Raw genomic sequence first — 25,684 nt, 5'->3', positions numbered from 1 at the left:
AGGGGAGGACCTTGAGGCACTATTGATAGGCAGAGGCGGGAACTCCCACAGAGCTGTTGAAATCTCAACCTGGCAAGCTTCGGCTAAGACAGCCAGGTGCCTGCACATTTAGCGCATATCTAGCTCCTGGCTGCCTGACCTGAACAAGAAGAGTGTCGGTCAGTTCAGCCTGACAGACACTCTTGTGGTGAAAAAAGTGAGAAATCATGGTCCTCTGGACAGCCCGTGACTGACCTTCGGGAAGTACTACTTTAGTATCTGTTCTAAAGGTGAGGAATCTGCAGCTAGAAGTATCCATCAGAAGGACAAGTAATTTACTCTTGATAACACTCTTTTTGGTAAATAATCTAACTGCAGATCCCTCACTGACTTTCCACCTTCTTGTTCCGTCAAGTGGAAATTAGAGATCTGCACACTGGTACCAACAATATTTTGTGCTTCGTGTCCGGGGGCGTGGAAGGAGAAAAACAAGAAAGTGATGGCCGAGCAGGGATAGTGCTTATATGCGGCTCTGCTCCGTCCCCTTTAGGGTGGAACAAAGCCAACACAGTCTCACACGGCACAACATAGCAATGCGGGGTGGGGAGGTGGGCACTGTTGTTAATCCATTCTGGCTCTGTGGAATACTCTAGAGATGAGGAGCCTGCAGGTAGATTATCCGCCAGAATGAGCGTTACCGAAGGTAAGTCTTCATCCTGACCGTGCTCTCCTTCTGCATAATCAAAGCGAAAAGATGCACAGCTTCATCACTGTGCATGTGTATTATTACTTCGAACCTCTTCAGCTCTGACCTATCTGGGTCTTTATGAACTCCGATTCTTTTAACTCTTAATTTGATCTCTGTGTTACCTGTAAACTCCCCTCTACGTTTTTAATTTTGGTCGCCCCTTCACAAGCAGGGTATCAGTGCCATTTGGGCTTCTTGGATTTGTGGTTTGCATTCCCATTCCATCTACGTTTTCATAGCTTCCCAATAGTCAACATTCGGAACAGTTCCCTCATTCTCCTTAGAACAGCTGCATATAACACATGTGTTGTCTCCCCAATCACTTGTCTTGCACAGCGTGCCTTGTAAAGAACCAGGTGGGACCCCTGTAAAGCATTTTATCCCAATGTTATATCTGCAGCAGGAACAACTTAAGTATTCAAGCTTTCCAGATCTGTTCTCTAGCCTGGTAATACACGTCATACACAAGGGAGTAGAATTGAAGTTCCTGACCGGCATATGACTGCTTCACCACCAGTTCAAACATACTGAAATGTGAGGCTCGCAAACGTAGGGTTGTGCAAAATTGCATAATTTTTACGCAAGGACATAGGTGACATAAAAAAAAAGTTGTCCGAGATACCAGTAGGAGACTTGGTTCGACTACATAATGGCTCTTGCTGAGGACATTCTCAGTAGAACCTAGTGACCCGTAGCTGACAATTCTGCAAATTTACATAATGTGAAATTTCAAGAAATCCTTTTTTAATTAACGTTAAATTTAGTGAATTTCGTCTGTGTAGATAACAGTTCGCCCTGGTCTTCAATGGGAAGTTCAAGAACAGCCAAGGGCTCCTGTTTTGGGGGTGGCTTTCTTCCACTTCTGTCACACGCTGCACTCCCCTGCCTGGTGCATTGTCTTCCTACAGCTGGAGTACCTTGTGGTCCTGTGGGGGAGGTCTTGGTTTACTTTCTTGCAACCCTATAAGACTTCACAGAGAAGGCACTGTCTGTGGTGCCCTGCCCTCACAGTCCGAGTCCAGGAGAAACCTCTCCTCCATATTTCAAAAGCGCCTTCTTTAAGATGGCGAGACTGTAGATGGCTTCTTTGCGCTCGCTGTAGCAGAGCCTGTCTATCCCTGTCTTATAAGTTAAAAAGCAACATCTGCACCCACACACGTGTGCTCTGGTCTGCTTGAGCTCCCAGGTCAGGTGTGATAGGACCTGTGGACTTCTCTTCCACCCAGAAGGCTTATTGATCCCTTTCTGTGTGTCTGGTTGGTGGGTCCTGCCGGTAGTGCAGGGGGTGGTGTGTGCTGGACCTCTGAAGTCTCACAGTGTGCTTCTTCCCTTCCAGATGGTGGGCGTCTCCGACGACGTGAATGAATATGCCATGGCACTGAAGGATACGGAGGAGAAGATCATCCGATGCCCCAAAAACGTAAGTCACCTGTTATCATCCAATCACAAACGAGAAAAATCTCACTGAAACGTACAGACTCATCCCGTGGCAGGTGTCGCCAACATTCATTCTCAGCATAAGGAGAGCGGGCATTGGCAAACCCTTAGGTTCGGCTTCTGTATAGTGCATGTCGCTCACAGAGACACACAACCTAAGAAACATTCCCAGATAAATCACACTCGCAAACACACACACACACAGCCAACAGACCTACAGGCACCTGTGTGCACAGACAAACAGATATAGAGACGTCTCTGCGCATAGAACAACAAATCATCACATACCTATGCACAAAGATATTTAGATACCCATACATAATTATCAACAACATACAGGCACCGACAGAGATGCACCAACTGACAATGATGGGCCTGCACATAGACCCACTAACATACATTAATTCATTCATGTACACCGATAGTAGAGCTACAGGGACAAACATATATCCTCAAATCTGCAGAGGTGCATAGACATACACAGACAACACGCTTACAGATGCACACTATTACAGACAATAAACAAACATACAGACATACAGGTAAATGTGGATATATTCCGACAGAAAGGAGGGTGGCTGAATAGGTAGATAGATAGATGGATGGATGGATGGTTGGATGGATGGCTAACGTTTGAACAGATGTTTAGATGGACAGATGGATGGCACACAATTGCTGGATGCATTATTGATTCTGAGGCGATGCATACTTAAGTGTTCGACTCGCTGCAGAGGAAATCCCATAAATACTTGCAAAATAGGTGGTTTTTCAACACTCACTCAGTCCTTGGCCTCCACTTGGATAAATCACTTCTGAAGGTGCATTGGCACCCATACACTCTGATCAACAAACGTATAGGCAGCAATGTACAAAGAGCAACATTTACACAGTAAACCATGTTATATGTAGAAATACACAAAATGTACAAACTGACAGACAACAAATTCGAGGCCATCGTGTATAGACTGAAAGATGAGGATGGACGAACAGCAGCTTTCGATGCAGGTAGCACACCCACATCAACCGATGCACCCTTGCAAACAGACATCCCTGCACACAATCATGCATACATGTATCTATACACACAGACCAGCAGCTTTGGGATGTTCCTGCACAGAGACCAAGAGACATGCAAATACCTATCCATATGCAGGCAGCCATGCACAGATTCAACGCTCGTAAACAGGACCCACTTTCTATGTAAATGAGTTAACAAGCACATTTTAATGAAACATTTTCTATATTTAAATATTGCGGAATTTTTGCTTTTTGCAACAACGCTTGTCAAAACAAGGTTTTTGGGTCACCTATTTACGGAGTAATTAAATTCATCTGGAGAATTTTAAAATCGAGCAAAGTGAGGCATTTGAAGCACTTTTGCTCAGCCTATTGCGTAAACAGAAGATGCTCACAGAATTCAAATGAGTAAAATGTATGGTCTTGCCTATTTAAAAGGTTGTCTAAAAACGTGACCCTTGCCTCCAGCGTGGTTCCAGCCTTTGTACGCCCTCTTGTTTCTCGACATTTATAATGAGGTACTCCTGCTTGTTCCCTGCTCTTAGAAAGAATGTTCGTCACCATCCTGCGTCTTAAGCAATAAAAGAACATCATTAGTGTTAGAAGAAATAATACCCCTCACAAAAAAAATATTCTAATAGTACTCATTTGTTCCCAAAATACCATAGCACACTGAATAATATTGGCGGGAATATTGCCTCTGAAATAATATGCCACCCTGCGAACGTGCTCTTCCGGTTGTACCAGAAGGGAGAACGCCCACGGAAACAACATCTGAGGAACAAATTGCGCCCAAGAGCGCAATCGTGCGCATAATTCAGAAACCCGTTGTTGAAAACTGGCAAGTGTCATTTTATGGATTTTTCAGGCCCAGGGCAAGATATATTTTGCAGCCCCCTATTCGTAACAAGTTTAAATTTTATTAAGCATCATAACTGAAGACCGCATGATGGCAAACAAACTTTCAAAAAGGGAGTTTACACAAAAACAGCTGAATTGTGTCTTTCTTGGGACCTAAACATCGTTAAGATTACACTGGGCAGATTTTTCCTTTAAGTAGCATATAGGTTTCCAAGATGGCGGATTGACACCGCTGTGCAGAGAGACGCAGGTCGAGGTCTAAGCTATCACAGAGTAATGGCCAGGTCAATAAGTGATTACAAATGATTTGGAAAGTCGATATTCACTTACTGGGCGGCTGTGTGGAGGCTGGAACCGGGCGAAGATGCTTTTATGACGGGAGTAGCGTTTGGAGCTGAAAATGTGAGGTGCTGCGAGAAGCTGCCACGAGAAGCGAGTAATTGCCGCTCTGGGCTTATTGAGCGGGGTCGGACACAGGAGCGGTGTTTTGAACTGCAAAACTGAGGCGCTGCTAGGCTACCGCTCTGGGCTCACTGAGCGGGATCATACACAGGAGCGGTGCTCGGAGCTGCAAATTGAAGCGCTGCAAGGCGCTGCGAGGCACTACCGCTCTGGGCTCACTGAGCGGGATCAAGCCGTTTGGGCGCTGGACGCTGACGTTGTTGAGCTGTACTAACAACGCTAGTTGGGACTGAATGTATGGATGTCCTGCCACGGAGCCCGGCTGGGCTAAGGCAAATCAACGGCTGCTGCCTCTTCGTCGCTCCTGCTTTTCTGCTGTCTGCTCTCTGCTGTCTCCCTGTGTCAGGTGAGACGGATTGATTGAACTCGCTGGTGGAACACAGCGCTTGGAGCAGTGCTGTGGAACTGGGCTGAGGAGCGGGGGAAAAACAAAACAAACGGAAAACAGACGGCTGTGGCCTCCCTGTTGTCTCCGCGGTCGATTGTGGGCCAGGTGAGGCAGATTGATGGTTTGATCCGCTGTGGGGGAAATCAAGAGGTGGAGAACGGATGCAGCGTCTCCGGCTGATCGAGAGCCGAGTGAAAGAAGTGCTTCGCTCCACACATCTTCAGCTACGTTTGCACCCGATTGCGGTGGGTGGCCGGGCTGTAATTAGCTGGTTTAACGTGAAGATTAATTGGTACACTGTTTCTTCATCTTTAGCAGAGACTACAGTGGGGTGGGGGAAGATGGCACCAAAACCTCCAGCAAGGAATACCCGCTTGACAGCAGCAGCTTTGGCAACGATAAAGCAGACGGGGGTGATCATGGTGGAGAACACACCAGGGATTACTGGTAGGCAAGAAAAAGTGGAAAAATGTTCTGTGATTGACAATCAGACACCTTGCTTGACTATTAGTATCAATAACGGTAAAAGTGATAATGTTAGTGCTTTGGACACAATGATGTACAGAAGTTTTGAGGTCCCTCAGCTAAGCAGCTCTATTGTGATTGACGCCAATAGTGTAAGTAATGAAGAGATACAGCATGACAATGGTAGAAATGATAAAAATGACACAGGCACTCTCATTCCTGTAGCGACTACTATAGAAAACAGTGCCACTGCTGAGACTTCGTTATCAATTACTGCTGAAAGTAACATAAGTATTACTACTAATACTCCCGCAGTAAGAGATGGAGAGGTACAGAGTAATGGCTCAATAGGGTGTAAGGAGAATATAGGGGGGGAGCTCATGGAGCATCTCGAGCATACAGATGGAGCAGAGTCCGACGAGGAGTATTATGACATCTCCGAGATGGGAAGTAATAAAACCTCACCCTCTATTAAAGATAATGCGGCTGGTATCAAGAAGGGAAGAGGCAAAAACAAGAACAAAAATAAAAAGGTATTAAATAAGCCTAAAACTGTTACCATGAAATCGATTGCGGAGAATAGCCCGATAAGGCAATGGGTGCAGTCTAAGGGTGGTGTGAAATCAATGGCGCTTCGGCTATCTGGAAACAGCCCGGCTGAATCAGGAGCTATCCCAACAGTTGTTAGCGATTCTAATACCACGTTGGATGTGATTGCTGTGATTGCTAGTAAAAACTCAACAAAAGACCTTACTGTTGGTGGCGTTGTATCACAGATACCATCTCTGCCCTCTTGCACTTCTGTTTCTGCTTCGGAAGGGGTGGTCGAGTTGGACTCATCACAGGAGACCTCGCCCCTCCTTTCTGCTACATCTAATACAGGGGCCGCTTCAAATCCTAAAGCACTAATCCTAATGCCTGCTCTAACAACAGCAATGCCTTCTGAGATAACTACAGTACATAATAATACTTCTTCTACCTCTTCCACAGAATGGACACTCCAAGGGGAGGTCTCTTCGTCATTTCAAACGATCCTACAGCTTCTGAGTGAGCAAAAACAAGAGGCTCAATTCCATTACCAACAGATGAGGGAAGATAGTAATAAGACCCAGTCTTCTCTACAGGAAATGTCATGCAAACTTGGTGCGATCTCTCGAGAGATGGTAGAGCTTCAGCAAAGGGTTGTGGTAACAGAGGAAAAATCAGTCAGTACTGAGATAACGGTAAATAAACATGACTCTCAACTGTGCGAGATGCGTGCCAAGATCGAAGATTTGGAAAATAGGCAGCGGCGACAGAACTTACGCTTATTTGGAATTGCGGAAGGAGCTGAGGGCGCTGATGCTAGGGCATTTACTGTACACCTGCTTCAAAAAGCATTTCCTGAATTGTCGGATTGGGACTGGGACTCGCAGATACAGCGTGCACATCGACTTCCGCTCTTTCAAAAGAATAAGAATAGTAAATTCCCTCGGCCGATTTTGATATACATTGGCAACTTTTTGCTACGTCAGGCTATCTCTCTAAAAGCAAGACCCAATACTCCTGTTACTATCGAATCTATTACTTTTTTTGTAAGATCTGATTTGAGTAAAATTTCTATGGAAAGATGATGGAAACTGAAGCAATATATAGACCCAATCAAGGAACTAGGTGGCCAAGCTTACCTGCAAGAACCAGCTAAGCTGAAAGTGCTTAAAAATGGCTGAACATATTACTTTCTGGAAGAAAATGAAATAGAAAGAGCATTGGTAGAGTGGAAATCGGAAAAGAGAGCTATTACTGAATGACTTCTTTTTCTCTTTCTCTTCTTCTTTTTTCTTCTTTTCTCTTTCTGCTGTTCCTTCTTTCCTTTTCTGTGCTGAGATGATTATGCAATAACAAAGATGTAAAATAGGATTCAGGATAAAACAGGAGTGACATACGTAAGGTTATGATTAATAGAGTAGCCAACACAGAGAAGCGAAAATTTATTATTCAGTTCAGACATGGCCTTCAATAAATTTATAGCAATATTTAAATGCTTAGACCTCGAGGCGGTTAACTCCGCACTAAAGCTGCCCATTGAACGGCGGCTGTTCACATGGGGGGACCTGTAGGTAAGGGTGGGGTGGGGTGGGGCAGGTCAGGTCAATTCCTGGCAAAGGTTAGATGGGGGGTGAGTTGTCTGGGGGGGGAAAAATGCATCACAGGGTTAAAAAAATTTTGTATCTGGAGTTACAACAAGATGGATATGGGCAAAAATTCAGGGGAACACTGTAAGAAGAAGGATTTATACTTTGTTCAATGTATTCAATAAAATGTTTAGTATGGAATGTGGCAGGCCTAAATAATAGGAATAAACGAAATCTGGTGTATGAAGAACTTAGGATGTACAGCCCACAAATTGTAGTTATTACGGAAACACATATAGCTCACAAGGATAGGAAATTATTAAACCAACTTGGATATGATATTATGGTTTGCACAGAATTTAATGCTTCTATTCGTGGGGTGGCAATATTAAAACACAAGCATTTTAAGGTGGAAAAAAACAAGATATTAACTGATAAGGCTGGTAGATGGGCAATAGCACAGATAACATGGGAAGGTTACAAATATACTATCTGTGGAGTATATGCTTCTAATCAGGATGAACCTTATGTCATTGATCAAGTGAATCTGGAATTGCTCTCATGGGATGGGGAATTTATTATACTTGGTGATTTTAATTGTGTTATGAACTATAATTTAGATATAACTAAGAAAGGTGTATTTCAAAGAATGAAGAAAACTAGGGCGGCAATCTTAGATTTAGCTAGAATTCACTTACTTAAAGATGCATGGCGATACTTACACCCTCTGATACCCGGCTATACGTACTACTCTGCTCCACATAAATTATGCTCACGGATAGACATGGTATGGACCACAGACTCCATATTGGAGACTAGCAATATTACAATATGTCCAAGAGTCACTTCGGATCATAATCCTATTATTTTGACTTTTAAAACATCGACGGATAGACCACTACCCCGCTCTTTTTCTTTCCCTCGACAGCTATTTACAAACACTAATTTTATTAAGCAATTAAAGGAACAAATAAAGGAGTTTATAGATATAAATATTAACTCAGCCCCACCCTCAATAGTGTGGGATACATGTAAGGCCAGTATACGGGGGTTTACACAACAATATATTTGGCGGCAAAATAGAGAACTTCGAGTGCGAAATGAACAAAGGACTACTGAAATAGCAGATCTTGAATCCCAACTCTCTGAAACCTTATCAGCTGGGGCAGAACATCTAGAAGCTATAAATTTAAAGCTGATTGAATTAAAGCTAGCGATGAAGAGTATTTTTATGGAGAAAAGTATTATCAGAATGAAAAAATATAAACTTAACCAATATGAAAATGGGGAGAAAATTGGTAAAGTTCTAGCTTATAAAGTCGCAGAAGATCGTGCCCAAAATATTATTAAAGAAATTAAGGGGGATAATAATTTGATATTCCAGGACCCAAAGCTAATACTACAGCAATTTGCATCTTATTATCAAAAACTTTATACGCCAGAAGCTATGGTCACAAAAGACAACATCAATAACTATATAACAATACATAAAGTTAAGACTTTGGCGGTGGAACAAGCTGACCAATTGGGGTTGGATATTACAACAGTAGATATTAAAACAGCTATCAACTCACTAGCAAATGGCAAAGCTGTAGGAGAGGATTGCATCCCATTAGAGCTATATAAAAATTGTATGGAAGAGCTAATCCCACTGTTCATTAGGGTTATACAAGCTATTGGTAATGGAGAACAAGCTCCAAAATCATGGAATCTCACTCAAATTATTTTTTTTTTAAAGAAGGGTAAACCATCGCAAGAGAGAGGCTCCTATCGGCCAATTTCGCTTATTAACAGTGACGCAAAAATCTATGCCAAAATATTAGCAACCCGACTTGCACCACTAATGTCTTACATGGTCTCCCCTCAACAACATGGGTTTATACCTAAAAGAGATACTACGGCACATATTAATATGGCCATCTTGGCGTTCGATTTGGCAAGATCTGTACCCACCTCACTCGGTATGATTTTATTAGATGCAGAGAAGGCATTTGACCGAGTGGGGTGGGACTTCATATGGGCAGTGCTGCAAGCGTTTGGCATACAGGGAAGATTTTTAAGATGGATTCAGTCGCTATATGATTTGCCACTGGGGAAAGTTTCCTATATGGGTCAATGCTCGCCTACCTTTTTGATTGGGCGTGGGACACGACAAGGGTGTCCTCTTTCACCCTTATTATTTGCTCTAGGTATGGAACCTTTCCTTATTGCACTTCAAAATCAAGCTCTTATTCAACCTTTTGTAAATGGCTTAAATTCTTTGGATATAACTGTGTATGCGGATGATATTGCCGTCTTCTCCACCAATATCCCCGAAACCATGGCAGGCATTTTGGTAGAAGCAGGGAAATATGGCTTAGTTTCTGGCTATCGTTTAAACACCAGTAAGACTCAAATTATTTTGAACCATCAATCACCATCAACAATGACAGGGATATGTAAAGTAGCAACTTACCTAGGGGTTAAAATCTCGTCAAATATAGACGAAATTGTAGCACTAAATTACGAACCGCAACTAAAGGAAACTGCTATGTTATTTAAGAAATGGCATAAGCTTCCACTAAGTATTGTAGGCCGAATAAACTTGGTCAAAATGAAAATTTTGCCTAAATATCTTTATCTTTTTCGTTCTATTCCTTTAAGGGTAAACAATTCTTATTTTTGTAGACTTGAGGGCATTATTAGTAGCTTTATTTGGGGATATAAGAAAGCTCGACGAGCTATAACTCTTCTTAAATCCCCTTATAATTTAGGTGGATTAAATCTTCCAGATATTAGATATTATTACTGGTCCTCTTTTTTAACGCGCTTTCGTAGCTTGCTGATCCCTGATAAGTGTCTCTATTTTCATAAGTTTCTGTTAGGAGCAGATGCAACTATGTTTTTTTATAGATTTAATGACCCCAATTACTTTAAGCGAGTTAAATTCAAGACGGTGCGGGATACCACTTACATCTGGCGCTCAATACTCACTAAAAGCAAGATATCTCTCTTCCATGATAAAACTCCTTTGTGGTCTAATCCTGGGCTACCGGAAATATTTCAAGACATAATAGGCAGGGCATTTTCCAAATCTGGCATTAATTCTGTTGGTGACTTATATGACCACGGGGGATTTTTGTCATTTGAAAGATTGAAAGCTTGCTATAAATTGCAAGAAGGGGCAAGATTTAAATACTTTCAAATCAGGGACTACTTTTTGAGGGAGATAGAACTTACTTCTTTGACTAAATCTGAAATCTGGAACTGCTTATATAGGGAAGAAGATAAAGCATTGATTAGTATAGGGTATAAAATATTTTCCGGTTACATTGTGAATGATGTACAAAAATTAGCTGAAAAATGGACTAATATGCTTGCAATAGAAATTACACCAGATTCTATAACTTCCTCTCTAAATAGCCTTAACCTTGCTGTTCAATCTTCAAATCTTAAACTACAATTGCTTAAAACTATATGTCAGCTGTATCACACACCGGATCGGATTCTCAAATGGGTATCGAATAGCAATTTTAGTGATCGTACTAAATGTCCCAAATGTGATTTGAAAGGAGCTGATATCATTCACATGTTTTTTTCGTGCCCAAACCTTGCTGAATTCTGGAATGGAGTATCAAAAGTTATTTCTACTAAACTTGGTATCCCTATTATGTTTTCGCTAAAGGATGTATTTATAGGAGCGTCAGGGGAAAATAACATATTATGTGACTTACTGAATATCTTAATTACTTGTGCCAGATTGACTATTGCTAGAAACTGGGTTCAGAAAAACTCACCAAATGTTATTGAATGGTGGAGTCTGGTAAAAGAAATACATAGTATGGAATATGCTTTGGCTAATACTAGGGGTCTACAGGCTAAACGGAAAGTCGAGAGGATCTGGGGATTAATTATATTATAGAATTATTTCTGTGGCAAATTATTATTTCATTTACGTTTATCTCTTGTTGTATAATATGAATATGAATGATGTACCCCTGTGATGCAAAATAATAAAAAGATTTAAAAAAAAAAATAAAAGATTACACTGGGCAAGGAGTAGAGATCGAAGAGAGGCCGAGTTATCGAATTAGAGGTGAGCTAGAGCGAGAGAGCGTTTATTTTCCTTGGGGGCCTTTTAGAAGATGGTGGATTGCCCACCTTGCCTATGCTTTAAAACGTCTCAGAAACTGGCTACAAAACACCCTACTTGTAAGAATGTTCTCCTAGATATTGTGCCAGACAGAATGTTGCTCTCAGAAAAGTATTTAAAGCAATAGTATCCCTTACAAATACATTTTGTTCAGCATCCCCATGGTTGGGGGTATAACAGTAATTCTTTGTTCCACTTCTCCTTCATGGACATTAAGTCTCCCAGCTGCCTGCCCATCTAGTGATCAGTTGTCTGAGACTAAGCAGGTTCCATACAGAGGCAATTGAGAATGTGAGAGTGTTTTACCCGTGCCGGACCCTTCGAGAAGTTTTGGCGAACCCTACCTGTTTGTAAAAATGATCTGTTTTTACTTTCAGAAGGGAACAGGGTAAGATTTTCTCCAGAATGTCTCTGTGGACAGGACAGTAGTCTGCCTCTTAATGAGTGGGTGCTCACTGTCTCAATGCTACTGTCTCGCTTGTTTACACTCATTGGCATCTGGTGGCTGGTAGATGGTTTCCTAGCGCCTCCGTAAAAAATCAAGCATTTGCAATGCAACAGGTCTTGCATTTACAAGAGTTTGAGCTATTGGCATTTTAAATGACAATGCCTTTTATTTATGTGTTGTTTTTAAAACCGATTAAATAAAAGGCATTGTCATTTACACGGCCAATAGCTTAAACTCTTGCAAATGTGAGATCTACTGCATTGCAAATGCTTTTTTTTTTAAAGTGCCCCATGCCGAACTTTCACTTTAATGGAGGCCGCACCCCTTTCTTTAGACGCGGCTCGTCTAAAGGAAGGGGCACAACCGCCATTAAAGTGCAAGCGCCGCATGGGGCACTTTTACAAAACAATCATCTGTTTGTCAAGTTGACAAATAAATGCTTTATTTTTTATTTTTGTAGGGCTGTAATCCTAGAGTAGCCCCAAAAAGTGACCCGCAAAGCAAAGTTTAAATTTATACAAAGCATGGTTTTCTACAGAATCTACCTCACGCCGCAGCGACTGCAGCGCAGCATCGCTGCCACTTGGACACAGCTGATATAACTCATATGCTATGGGCATGCCCACGCTGGAGATGCTTCTGGGAATCCACTCGGCTCCACATATCGACAGTCACACAGATACAGGTGGGAACACATTAGAAGAGTGCCTTCTAGGGCTACGTGGAGAAGTGTGGCTTACTGGTTAGAGCGGCAGACTCTGATGCAGAGGTCTGGCCTGGGACCAGGGTTCAATTCCCGTCGCAGCAGGGTCTTGGGCTCGATGTCCTCGGACCTGATAATTCTCTCTCGCCTCGGTGCCTACTCTAATCATGGGTTCCACTCTGCAACTCTGGGCAATAGCTTGCTTAATCTCCACACCGGCCCTAACGCTAGGATGCCTGGCTTCACCTTGGGGTGCCCAGGAGTGGGCACCTCACAGGAACAGGCCAGGACGGGTTCCTCAGCGGCACAGCACGGGGACACACTGGCTAAGTGTAACCAGGCGCTTTATAAGCTCAGGATTATTATTATTTTTTTTTTTTTTTTTTTTTTTTTTTAAACTTTTATTAGATAGAAGTACATACACACAGCTCCTCGCCTACAACCCTGGGGCCGGCAGCAATCTGAGGCGATGACATCAATGACACAAGATCAACATGTTATAGCGACCCAGCCGGGCTATGCCCCAAACCTGCAACCTCCCTACTCCCTGCCTCCCCACCACCCTAGGGAGTGGAGCTATGGTCACCATGTTATCGTGCAGTGTATAAAGGAGTGTGTACGTATGCTACCCAAACTGTAAACTAACTGGACCCCCAATGCCAACCCACCCAACCCTCCCCCCTCCTCCAGACTGCTTGTGCGCTAACCGTTACCTCTACACTACCACTTAAATTCGGCGTATCCCACTACTAAGCTATTCACCCACCTCTTGCCCATTCTGCCCATCGCCCAGTACCACCCGCCTGACCTTCCACGCCCAGAGCCCCCTGTGTCAGTGATCGCTGCATGCCGTGTGTCTTTCTAGCGTCTCACTAGGCCCCGATGAGTCAACAGCCATCTCAATCAAGATCTAGAGGGTCGTACGCCCGGTCCTCTTGTGCCTCGTCTCCTTCCCGACTCTCCTCCCTCCCCTCCTGAGCTGCGTCCGCAGCATCCTTCGAGGATCTGTAGGTTAGGTACAGGTCCCAAAAATTTCTGGGTCTACTAACTGGAGGTTGTAGTTCACTGTACAGCTGCGTCTGCGTGCAGCCAAACAGCATATCCCTGGCCCACCCACGTTTGGTCGGGAGGGGGCCTCTCATCCAGCATTGCGCCACCGCTCGCCGAGCCATCAGTAACCCAAGATCTGCCATGCGGCGTGCCGCCGGGGGCAGGACCTTTGTATGGCCCAATAATGCCAGAGCCGGGTCCACCGGGATATCCAGCTCAAGTACCAGCCCCAGTTCTAGAAATATGTCATTCCAGAATTTGTTAATGCCCGGGCAAGACCAAGCCAGATGCATAAAGTCAGCCATTTGTGCGTGACAGCGCTCGCATTCAGACGTTTGTCTAAGCCCGTATCTGTGTAAGCGCTCTGGGGTGTAGTACACTCTCTGCAGGAATTTGAAGTGGATAAGTCTATGCCTGGCGTTAAGCGACACCCCTCTAGTTTTTAGGCAACAGTATTTCCACATTGCGTCATCAATCGGAGTGCCAAGGTCCCGTTGCCACGCCAAGCGGGCCTTCGAGACCGGGTGACTCTCACTATGCTGTCCGATCTTATAGAGCCGCGAGATCAAGTGAGTCGGCGATGGTGATTTGATGACATAGGTCAGTTCTGGAACATCGGGTGGTTCGGCCATGGCCGGTCCCAACAGCTCGCGGAGCGCCGCGCGGACCCTGTGCAGGTGAAAGCGGTGCATCAACGTCCCCGAGGTACGGGAAGAGTCAACCTGTTCCCATGTAATGACCTTCCCGTCGCTGAACAGGTCTCCCAGCTTCAAAATGCCCAGGTGTTTAAGGGCGCGTGTGACCCCTGCCTCCCGCAACGGTGCCAGCCAGCCGACCCATTCAATCGGAGCAAGTGGGGAATATAGGAGAGCGCAGCCCTGTCTCTTGGCCAATGAGTGCCACGCATGGTTGGTTGACGAGATCGAATCCAAACATCCCACCCGACGCGTGGCTGGCTCGAACACTGTAGCCGGTGGGGGAAGAGGGTCCGTGAATAGGGTCTCGAGCACCACATGCGGGATATTACGATCCCCATGTATCCATGTATGTAAGTGGGTCGCCTGCGCGATCCTATAGTACCTTTCCATATCAGGGGCACCCAGGCCGCCTTGTTCATATGGTAACATTAGGACCCGCCACTGGACTCGTGGTTGTGCACCCCCCCAAGCCAGCCGCGTGAGAGTCTGAGTCAACTGGTTAAAGAAGGCCCTAGAGAGAATCACCGGTAGATTGTTAAACAAGAACAAAAACCTCGGAAGCACAATCATTTTCATTAATGCGATACGGCCAGCCAGAGACAACGGAAGTTTGCACCACCGGTCCACATCCTCTGCTAAGTTATGGCAGGCAACCCCATAGTTTTCCCTCACCAATATATCCGGGTCCGGATGTATCTGCACTCCCAGGTATCTAACCGGGTCCTCAGACCACTGTAGAGGATAATCCATAACAAATTTTTGGGTCACCGGGGAAAGAGGGAATGCCACCGATTTCTGCCAATTCACCTGTAAGCCAGACAACGCGCCAAACTGGACCACTTCCCGCAATACTGGGGAAAGGTTGAGCTCCGGGTCTCTCACGTAGAGGAGCGTGTCATCCGCGTATGTAGACACGCAGATTTTGTAGGAGGGGAAGCTGATGCCTTCGTGGCTATGATATTCCCGCAATGCACATGCGAGGGGCTCAGCTACCAGTGCGTACAGTAGCGGGGAAAGGGGGCAGCCCTGCCTGGTGCCTCTGCAAATGTTGAAGGCGTCCGTGACTCTGTCCCCTATACGCAGCCTGGCCTTAGGTTTGTAGTATAAGGCGCTTATCATTTGGAGGAAGGGCTCACCCAACCCCAACTTCCTTAGCACTCTCGACATGAAGGGCCACTCCACGGAGTCAAATGCCTTCTCCATATCGAGGAAGACCGCCAACGCTTTGTTCTCCGGTTTCACGTGCTGCATCGTTCCCAGTACCGTGCGTATATTATACGTGAGGTTCCTGGATGGAATAAATCCGGCCTGCTCCGGGGCCACCAGCTCCGGGGCGAGCAACGCGAGACGCGTCGCCAGAACTTTGGCATATAGCTTCGCGTCAACATTTAGTAGGGACAGCGGCCTGTAGGAGCCACACTCCGTGGAGGGTTTCCCAGGCTTCAGAAGCGTCACTATGAGTGCTTCCCGCATTGAGGCTGGCATGCTGCCTTCCCTGCATATGTCATCAAATAGTTCAGAGAGGTAAGGCACCAGTTGGTCCTTGAACGCTTTGTAGAAGCCCACAGTGAGCCCATCAGCCCCCGGAGCACTACCAGTGCGCATGCTCTCCAGCGCCTCCACTATTTCCTCCTTTTGAATGGGCGTCATGAGGAATTCTCTCTGTGAGTCGGACAGCAGTGGCATTTTTATATAACTTAAGTAGTCATCTATCGCCTCTTCCATTCCCTCTGATCGTGATCTATAGAGAGAGGAGTAGTATTGCCTAAATTCCTCGAGTATCAGCTCCTCCTCAGTAAGGGTTTCCCCTGAACCCGACACGAGTTCTCCCACTATCAATTGGCGCCTCTCGCCTCGGATCACTCTGGCCAGAAGTGAGCCAGGTCTATCTCCCTCCCCGTAAGTGCGAGCGGTGGCATATTTACCCATATGACGCACTTCCCTATCTGCTTCCTCGTTAAATTCCATCACCAGTTGTTTAATTTGCTCCGAGGCATCGCCCTCAGGTTCCGTCCGTTGCCTCTCTTCCAGTGCAGAGAGCCTAGTCTCAAGGTGTTTGAGTCTCTGCCGAATCGATTTCAGGACCCCGGAGTGTTTGGCCATGGCCACCCCACGAATACACACCTTGAACGCCTCCCAAAGCGTTTGGACGCTGTCCACCGTGCCCACATTAGTCTCGAAAAAACCGTCAATTTCACTTGCCAGTTCGCCCCGGAAAACTTCATCCAGTAGGGAGTAAGGGGGAAAACGCCACGTAAAGGGGGGGATTCTGCGTGCTGGCGTCTCCAGAATCAGGAGGAGGGGGGAGTGGTCAGACAGGGTGCGCGGCAATATCAGGCAGTCCCTTACTTGTTTAGAGAGGCGTTGTGATGCGAACCAGTAATCTATTCGGGTGTGGAGTGCATGATAAGCTGAGTAGTGTGTGTAGCCCCCTCTAGAATGATGTCTACTGCGCCACACGTCGAGGAGGTCCAACTGTACCAGTTCAGTCCGGACCACCTCCGCAGCAGCCGACAGGGCCCGAGGGGGTCCCGCCGATCTGTCTAGGTTTGGGTCCAACACTAAATTGAAGTCCCCACCCCACAGCAGATTAGAGTAGTCATATGATTTGCACCTCCGGGCCAATTTGGTGTAGAAATCTGGACAATCGTAGTTCGGACCGTAAACATTGGACACTAATAAGTCATGCCCTTTGCCACGACACCTGCATAATACATAACGGCCCTCTGTGTCCGCCTCAAGGAGTGTTAGTGTGAGTTTGGAGCGTGGATTGGCCCATGTTAGTGTCCCCCTAGCACGGGTAGTGAAGCCCGCTGCTACACTACAGCCCGCTACGCCCTTATGGGATAACATCTTACTGGTGAGGGGCAAATGAGTCTCCTGTAGGAGAGCGAGGTCTATGCGGTGTCTGCGTAGATAGCTAAGGACCTTACGTAATTTCCTGTAGTCATTAAGGCCCCTGACATTCCACGTCAGCACTCGTAGGTGCTCCGGGCCAGTTCCCTGTGGTGTATCAATAGGTTCAGCCATAGCCTTGCTTCGTAAAAGAAGTAATGTAATAACGTCGAACCAGGGAGAAGCAACCCGGTGAGACGAATTCGAAGAGGCAGTGTAGCATGTATATGGTGGCAGCGCGCATATCAGGACGAAACACAATATCATTGAAATGTGCAGAAGCAGTTAATAAAAGGAACAACATGTACCCAAGGAAAACCCCCAACAGCCCTCCCCCCTCCCACAGCAGACCCTCCCCAACGCGGCCTGACATGTCCCCAGCCCACCCGTCCCTCCCCAGCAACAAAATCAACATCCCCATGTGCTTAACGCTCGAGGGCGAAGGTAGCAAGGCAGCTCGAGCTCAGTGTACAACTCTCAAATACACCACCTGGTTTCCCCCCTCCGCCCAGCGCCACCCAGAGATCATCAAAACATCAACCCAAGGTCCGTTTCAATATACACCCCCTATAACCCTTGATAGCATGTCCCCCTCTCCCGTCTCTCCCAACGTGCTAACCGCAGTCTGATGTCCAGCAAGCTGGCTAGGGACGGCCCAAGTATGTGTTGGTAGAGAGTACGCAATTAACAGTCTGTACCATGGAATCCCAGCCCCACTTATCTGATACCACGGCTCTGCAGGGATCATCCACTAGCGAAGCTCCCTCCCGGCATGGAGGGAAGAGGGCACGTTCCGAGTCCACTGCTCTCCAGTCGGCGCGGCTCAGATTCAGTCCTGTCCATCCAGTGAGCCACCGTCCGCTTCCTGTTGAGCAGGTGGTAGATCCCCCTTCCGCTCCCTCGCCCACGCTTTCAAGGCCTTCTGTAACTCAGCAGGGTCAGTGAAAAAGTGCGAATGCCCCTGCCTATTCACTCGTAGCTTCGCAGGGTACAACATTGCATAGTCAAGCCCCATGTCTCTGAGACGTTTCTTATGTGGGGCAAAATGTTTCCTCGCCTCCTGCACTCTTGCTGTGAAATCCGGAAAAATGGAGATCGCGGAACCCTCGTAATGCAGGGCACCCTTGGCTCGAGCCAACCTAAGTGCCGTGTCTCTGTCTCGGTAGTTCAAGAGTTTGGCAATGACTGGCCGGGGGGGAAACCCCGGTTTAGGTATTGGGGCCAGCGTGCGATGTGCTCTTTCTACTACGAACATCGCCGAAAACACTCCTTCGCCTAAAAGGGTAGTAAGCAGTTTCTCCACGAAGAGTTCCATCTTCCCCGTCGACGTCGTCTCCGGAAGGCCGGTGATTCGTAGGTTGCAGCGTCGTGACCTGGCTTCCAAGTCCTCTGTCTTGTCCTGGAGGGTTTTGATGAGCGTCTCCGCCCGCCTTCTCGCCGTGTCCAACTCCGTCTGGCCCTCCTCCACCTCCGTGATTCGTCGCTCCGCCATGTCGTGGCGTTCCGAATGCTTATCAAGGCGTTCCGCCATGCGGTCCATCCGGTAGGACATGGCGTCTATCTTGGTGCCCAGCGCCGTAAAGTTCGATTGAATATTCTGCTCCATGGAGCGGAGCATAGACTTGATGTCGGTGTCATCCTCTCGTGCTTCAACCGCGAGTGGCTCTGCTTCCCTCTGCGCTGGAGAGCTCTGTACTTGCAGTCGCTTCTGTGAAAAAGGGAGCTTGCTCTGTGTCCTGTCGCCTTTCCCCATGCTTGGTGGCGTCGTGTGTTCGTCTCGCGCCACCGGTGGAACCACGTCAGGGGTAACAGGACAGTCCCTGCGCAAAGGGAGGACACACAGTTTACAGCAGGCACAAGTCTTCCAACCAGGACTCAATGCGCTACTTCGGCCGCCACCGGTCCAGGAGGGACGTCCCCGGCGAGACAGCCGGTCAGGCTATGGAGGGAGACACCAGAGACACCACAGCCCCTGCAGCCAAGGCCGACTCCACTTCTCGGTAGTTGCACAGCAGGGAGGGGGGGAGGGGGGTCGCCCCTAGCTCAACTACCCGCCGCTCCCACACCCTCCTACCATGAGCGCCACACGATCCAGGCGCTATTGTTGAAGCCCTCCTTAGGTCCGGTATGTTCGCGCCAGAAAATGGCGGCCCGCGGCCCTCCGCGCCCTGGTGTGCCGGGCGCTTCTCACGCCGTGCGGGTAATTGGCCTCAGCGGTCAGCAGTCTCCGGATACTCTGTACGACGCTTACACCCTCCGTCGGGTCCACAGCAGCTTTTGGTAGGGTGGGGGGTCCGTCCGCGGGCGGCACTCCCCGCGCGGCCGCACGTCTATGCACGCAGGCCGGCCAGGCGGATCACCCGAGGCCGCGGTCTTGCGGCCTACTCGCTTCGCCGGCCAACAAGTGCCCAGCCGTCCGCTGCGCCCAAATTGACCCACTGCGACCAGACCGGACAAGCACCCGGGGTGTCAGCAGGAAGTTGGGTGCCGGGGGTCAGGGAAAAACAGGTCGATGAAGGATATTTCAGGATTTTTGTGGCGGCGCCGGCGGAGCTCGGGAGTTAGACGTCCATTCGCCGCGCTCGCTGGCCACGCCCCCCAGCTCAGGATTATTATTATTATTATTAAACGCTCGACCAAACAAAGTGCAGCTCAGATTTATGGACCTTGCCTTAATTCTAGCCAAACGCTCCATAACTATTCGCTGGAAGTCAGCGAAACCTCCCACTGAATACGCCTGGCAGAGTGAAATGCTCAGTTGGGGCGGAGCTGAGAGTGCCACACTACGTCGAGAGGAAGCAAAGGGATTACAGAAAAACCCGATATCCATGGACTCTGATATTATGCTGGAGCCCCTCAAAGGTATAGATTTAGATCCCGTAGCTAGCACCCCGAACACATAGTCATTTTGCAAGCATAGTTGTAATGCACAGACGCACAGCCAATGACAGATGGGAGTGACTGCCACAATCACTAAAAGGTATAGAGCACTGAAAGTTTCCATAGGACGCACAACTACACATTTATGAAACAGAACTGGCCAGAAGGAAAATGGGAGGGGGAAGATGGTTAATAGGGGTTGATTTATTAATAGTAATGCTAACCATGTATAGACGGCAAAGTGGAGGATTAGCACTGAACAAACATGAGACAAATGATGATTGTAATATAGATGCTGATACAAGTTGTGGAATATGACATAAAGCTGGAAGTATGACACGCCTCATAAATGCTCGATTCCATTGCATGGATAATACTGTTGAATGTTTAATGAAAATCAATAAAGTTTGTTACAAAAAAAAATGCTGTTTTTTTTTTTAAAAAGCCCTCCATCCTAGGGTTTCACTTTAATAGCGGCTGTTCACCTTTCTTTAGACTCACCTCGTCTAAAGAAAGGGGTGCAGCTGGCATTAAGGTGAAAGCGCACTATGGGGCACTTGAAAACAAAAAAAGTGAAATCGCAACAAAACCCCCGATGCAGCTGCGTTCAGCGCCACAAATAAACCAGAAGCGCAGCCACCACTGTATCAGAGTAGTGTGCCCTGCTGTGAAAAAATAAGGCATTGCAGGAGAGCGTGTCCTGCCTGAAACAGCAGGCAGGTGAAAACCATTTAACAAAACAGTGCTCGGAGACTGTGATTAAAGCCCACCAAATAGCACATGTAACGGGGGATGTCCTCATGTGAGGTTACAAAATGAGACAAGGCGGTACTAAAGAGGGACTACTAAGCCTATTGACCACTGAAAAGCCATGAAAAATATAGGCTGTGAGTGGGCGGAGCTTCAGTCCATACCTGAATACAGCATGCGTCGCAGAGTAGCGCATGCTCTGCCCAGGCTCGACCTAAAAATGATAATCCCTGTATTCTAGTCTGTCTGTACCACTTGGAATGGCAAGAATATTAATGCAGTTGAAAAGCTAATCAGATCTTCATCAGAAAACACAGGAATACCAGATACAATCTGCATCCTCTTTTTCCCTTCTGTGAATGGGATTAATGGCATCAAATATTACAAAAACGGATATTGTAGTTATTGCAAGTTTTTTATTAAAACAACGTTTCTAGAATTTCCTGTTCATAAGTGTTATAGAAATGGCACACAAGAAGCAATTATGGGTCCAGCAGCTCCTTTATTATGCACCCCAGCCACAATCCAAGATCATCTGCCCGGGTCCAAACCCACACAACTCCCAGAGAACTTCAGAACCCTCAGAGAATGGCCAGCTGTGGAACCCAGGACAAGATTTCATAGATGTAGCAGCACAAGCTAGATGCCACATTAAGGCATGAGAAATTACTTTAAGATCTTCACTAATCTCAGGTTTTGAACATAATCAATGTTTTGTAAGGCCTAGTGATGGTTTTCGATGCTATGCTTATGTTCCCTAGAACTGAATGAGCACTTATTTAGTTATTTTAAAGATTGGAATCACACTCCCTATGGCCTATTTAGACATTGACAAAATTAAGTATGCTATCAGTCACTGAGGTTGAACAAAAAGAGCTGCTGGTGGATCACTTGGTATCATTATTTTGTGCAGTGCTGTTTCCTATTTTTTGATGGATTCTTCTAACCGCAGATTCCTCACCTTGTGAACTTGCCCTCGATTCAGGCTGGGCCCTTAAACTTAAAAATAGTACAGCTGAGCACCAGTGGTTGGCATCGTGCAGTTCCGTACCATCTTTGTTCGACAATAGAAGTGAAGAGCGGTGCCGCATATAACCCTCACCCATACTCACTGACGTCATTTCCTTTCTTTAAATTCCTTCAGATCTGGATTCGGAGCTGCCCCTTCGTTTTTTATGAGATTTTTTCTCACTAATTGAAAAAATGTTTCCAGTGTGCAAGGGAAAAATGTTACCTCTCAAAACAGCATAGTTTGAACCTTGCAGAGGCTGTCGCAAGCCAATATCTGTGACAGACCCTCACAAGTTCTGCCTGTGGTGCTTGGGATCTCAACACAGCTCCAGGCATTCAGTTGACTGCACTAAGATGAATTCTAAGGCCATAGGTGAACATAAGGTGAAACTCTACATTGCCAAGCATCAGAAGACTCCTGCCTGACTGGTCGAAGTTCTTTTAATTCGTTACACCAATGCTTTGTGGCACATGGTGGACCCCATATTGCCAGTATTTCCATATGATCTACAGGCATATTTAGCCTAAACCATTCAGGATGGACAAGATGCTGCAAAGTTTGTGATCTGCTCAGGGTTGGACATGATTAATTGCTTTGAATGGATGACTGGCATGAGTGTGGTGCTTCAGGGCCACGCTTGGATGAAACCTATGGGTATCTCTGGGGATGTCCAGGCATCCTTAATTGACATGCTGTTTAAAACCCCTAACTTTTTTGGTTAGAAAGTAGACTCTGCCTTGGAACACTTTAAATAAAAGTGGGCCACTGCGCATTCCTTGGGGTTATCGGCCCCCACCTGAAATTTCAGCAGCAGTTTTACCTATTATGAGGATATGCCAGGGGCTTCCCAAACCAGCAGTGCCATAACCCACTGTCGGCACAACAAGGTTCTCAGCCATTTCGGACAGAGGCCGTGGTTCACAATGAAAATGTCCTGGGCATCTGGGACAATGTGCCTCTCAGTTCTGCCCCTCCAGCTACGTCACCTGCTAAAAACACTTTAAAAACTTTAGCGTGTTTTCCTGACAGCTAGCCAACCTGCCAGATGCAGAATCTGACATTATCTCCAAGGCTGGTGAGTTGTCACATCAGACAAGTGAGTCTGGAGGCCTTTATCCTATTTTAGATCTTTGTCCTCTCAGCACCTTCTCATGTTGAAGGGCAAATTCAAGATGCTCACGCTAGCACAGCTCCTGTCTGCCCTAGACCCCGGAGACTGGATAATAGCATTGGACCTTTTTGACTCCTACTTCCAAATTCCCATCCACAGGCCCACATTCACTATCTGTTGTTCAAAGTGGGCCTGGGGCATTTTTAGTTCACTGTGCTCCCTTTTGGCCACACCAGTGCCATTCGGGTGTTCAGGAAAGTGATGACTGTTGTTGCAGCGCAACTTCTGAGGCGAGGTGCCAGTCTTCCCCCTACTACAATAACTGGCTGTTGAAAGCAGGTTATAGACCACCTCCAAATGTCAGTGAACGTCTTAACATCATTGGGGTTCACTATTAACATGTCGAAGTCATACCGGACTACTTTGCAGATGCACCCATTTGTTGTTGCTGTTATTGGTGCAGTGCAGTTTCAAGCCTTTTCCCCGGTGCGGGACATTCAAGCTATGATCCTGATGTTTCAGCCTCTGTACTAGATTTCAGTACAGATCACTCTGTGTCTACCCGCCTCGTGCATTATAATGGTAAAACAGATGGCACATGTGTTCTTTACAATGGGGATTGGAAGTCCCAGTGGGCACAGTACCACTAGTATCTGTTGGTTTGTCTCCAGATATCAGAAGAGACTGCAAAAGATCTTCAGTTGGGGATGCTAGACCGCAATGAGGCCAGTGGCAGACCCTTATCCTTACCATACCCATAGCAACACTGTTGAAGGTTGCATCACTACTGGTTGGAGAGGCCACCTGGAGATCAGAGGACTCTGGTCTCCGCAAGAAGCCCAACTCCACATTAGTCTGTTGTAGTTGTGGATGATTTACTTGGCGTTGAAGGTATTACTACCCACCATAAAAGGGAGTGTACTACAGGTACTCACAGACAACACCACACCACCATGCGGTACTGCAACAAGGCAGACAGGTTGGGGTCTTTGGTTCTGAGCCAAGAGGCTCTATGCCTATAGATGTGGCTGGATCATCAGGGCATTTCTCGGTTTGTGAACTACCTGGCAGAATCATTGAATAACAGGTTTGATTAAATCAGTTGCCGACACCTAGCAGATCGTGAATGGCAACCACATCCAGAGTTGGCACAGGATGTTTTCCAAAAATGAGGAGAGCCCTGGTTCGTTCGTTCGTTCTGTTTGCAGCAACCGAGAGCAAGCAGTGCCTAACATTTCTGTATGGCTCCTTACCTTTACCTTCCCTGTCCTGAGTTCTGAAGAAGATCAGTAAAAACTAGGCCTAAATTATCCTTGCGAGTCCAGATTAGGCCAGGAGAGTGTGGTAACTGGAACTTCTGGGCATGAGCGTATGTCCTCCCATCAAACTGCTGCCTCAGGAGGATATTCTGTCATAGCTGCAGGGCAGGGTCTTGCGCCCAGGCCTGAACAATCTACACCTCCATTCACGGTGATTGAATATCAGTACTTGACTGCTTTTGATCTCCCTTCTCAGGTAGTGGATGTTATCCTGGCAACCACATGTCCTGCCACGAAGTCTGTGTTCTCATAAAGCTGAGACAAGTCTGTGGCTTATTGTTGTAACCATGACAAGGACCCATTAAAAGCCAAACTGTCATATATTCTACTTTTTATTTTGTCTTTGGCCTTGCAAGGACTTGCAATGGGCACTGTCAAATGTTTGTTAAATCTGTCAGTTTTTATGCGATTGTCGGGCCAAGTATCCCTCTTCAAATCACCCATTGTGATACATTTGCTTAAAGGTTTTGACCATTTGTTTCTCCCAAAAGCTTTTGGATGTCTCAATCGGACCTCATCTTAGTCCTTACCTTTCTGATGTACACCCCCTACAAGACTCTGTATAGTTGTCCCTTTCATCTGCTGCCAAGAAGACTGTCTTTGTCAGTTTGTCACGTAAGCTCACTTACTACCAAGGCGTCCTTTCTTTCGAAGGTTGGCACAGTTTTCCATGTTGGACAATCCATCACTCTTCCGATGTTCTTTTCTCTACTTTTTTTAGCCGCACCGGTCCCTTGGGAGACGAAATAATTTTTACGAGACGCTAGCATTTTTATCAGACTTACGTTTTATACTGATATGAGTAAAACTGTGCCCAAAGAGAATATTTGAACATATTCACAGGATTGCAAACCACAAACTAACCTGAAACTTTAAATAGGTAAATTTGGAAGTTCTGATCAATCTCCTACTGGATTGCTTTTATCATCATTACGTCTAAATTAATCTCAAGATAAAATTACTACTTACATTTTGGAGATAACTCTTCTCAATTAGAGTTTCATTGTTAAAGATGATGTCCACATACTGACCCAGGGGCAATAAACATTGTCCACTGAAAAACCACCTAGTACTAAATACATATCTAGAATCCCCATTTCCTCCCTGGATATTGTTTTTTTCGGCCCTAATGAAGGTGATAACATCATACTTTCACCAAAACGTACGTAGGCCAGCTACACACATCTGAAAATCCCAATCCAAGAACATATGTCA

General features: G+C 46.3%; 1 protein-coding gene across 3 annotated transcripts in view; it reads left to right on the top strand.

Moving 5' to 3' along the window:
* The window catches only part of RNF123 (ring finger protein 123), a 1,600,675-nt gene that overhangs the window by 709,637 nt on the left and 865,354 nt on the right, over positions 1-25,684 (top strand). For all 3 annotated transcript variants that reach the window (XM_078661207.1, XM_078661208.1, XM_078661206.1), the window contains exon 25: positions 2,064-2,147. In XM_078661207.1, the coding sequence (XP_078517333.1) occupies positions 2,064-2,147 (84 nt within the window). The remainder of the gene's footprint in view (positions 1-2,063; positions 2,148-25,684) is intronic.

Source organism: Lissotriton helveticus, chromosome 9 (genome assembly GCF_964261635.1).
Source record: "Lissotriton helveticus chromosome 9, aLisHel1.1, whole genome shotgun sequence".
NCBI lineage: Eukaryota > Metazoa > Chordata > Amphibia > Caudata > Salamandridae > Lissotriton > Lissotriton helveticus.
Note: the sequence above shows the minus strand (reverse complement) of the source record. Positions and strands in the feature narration are given on the sequence as shown.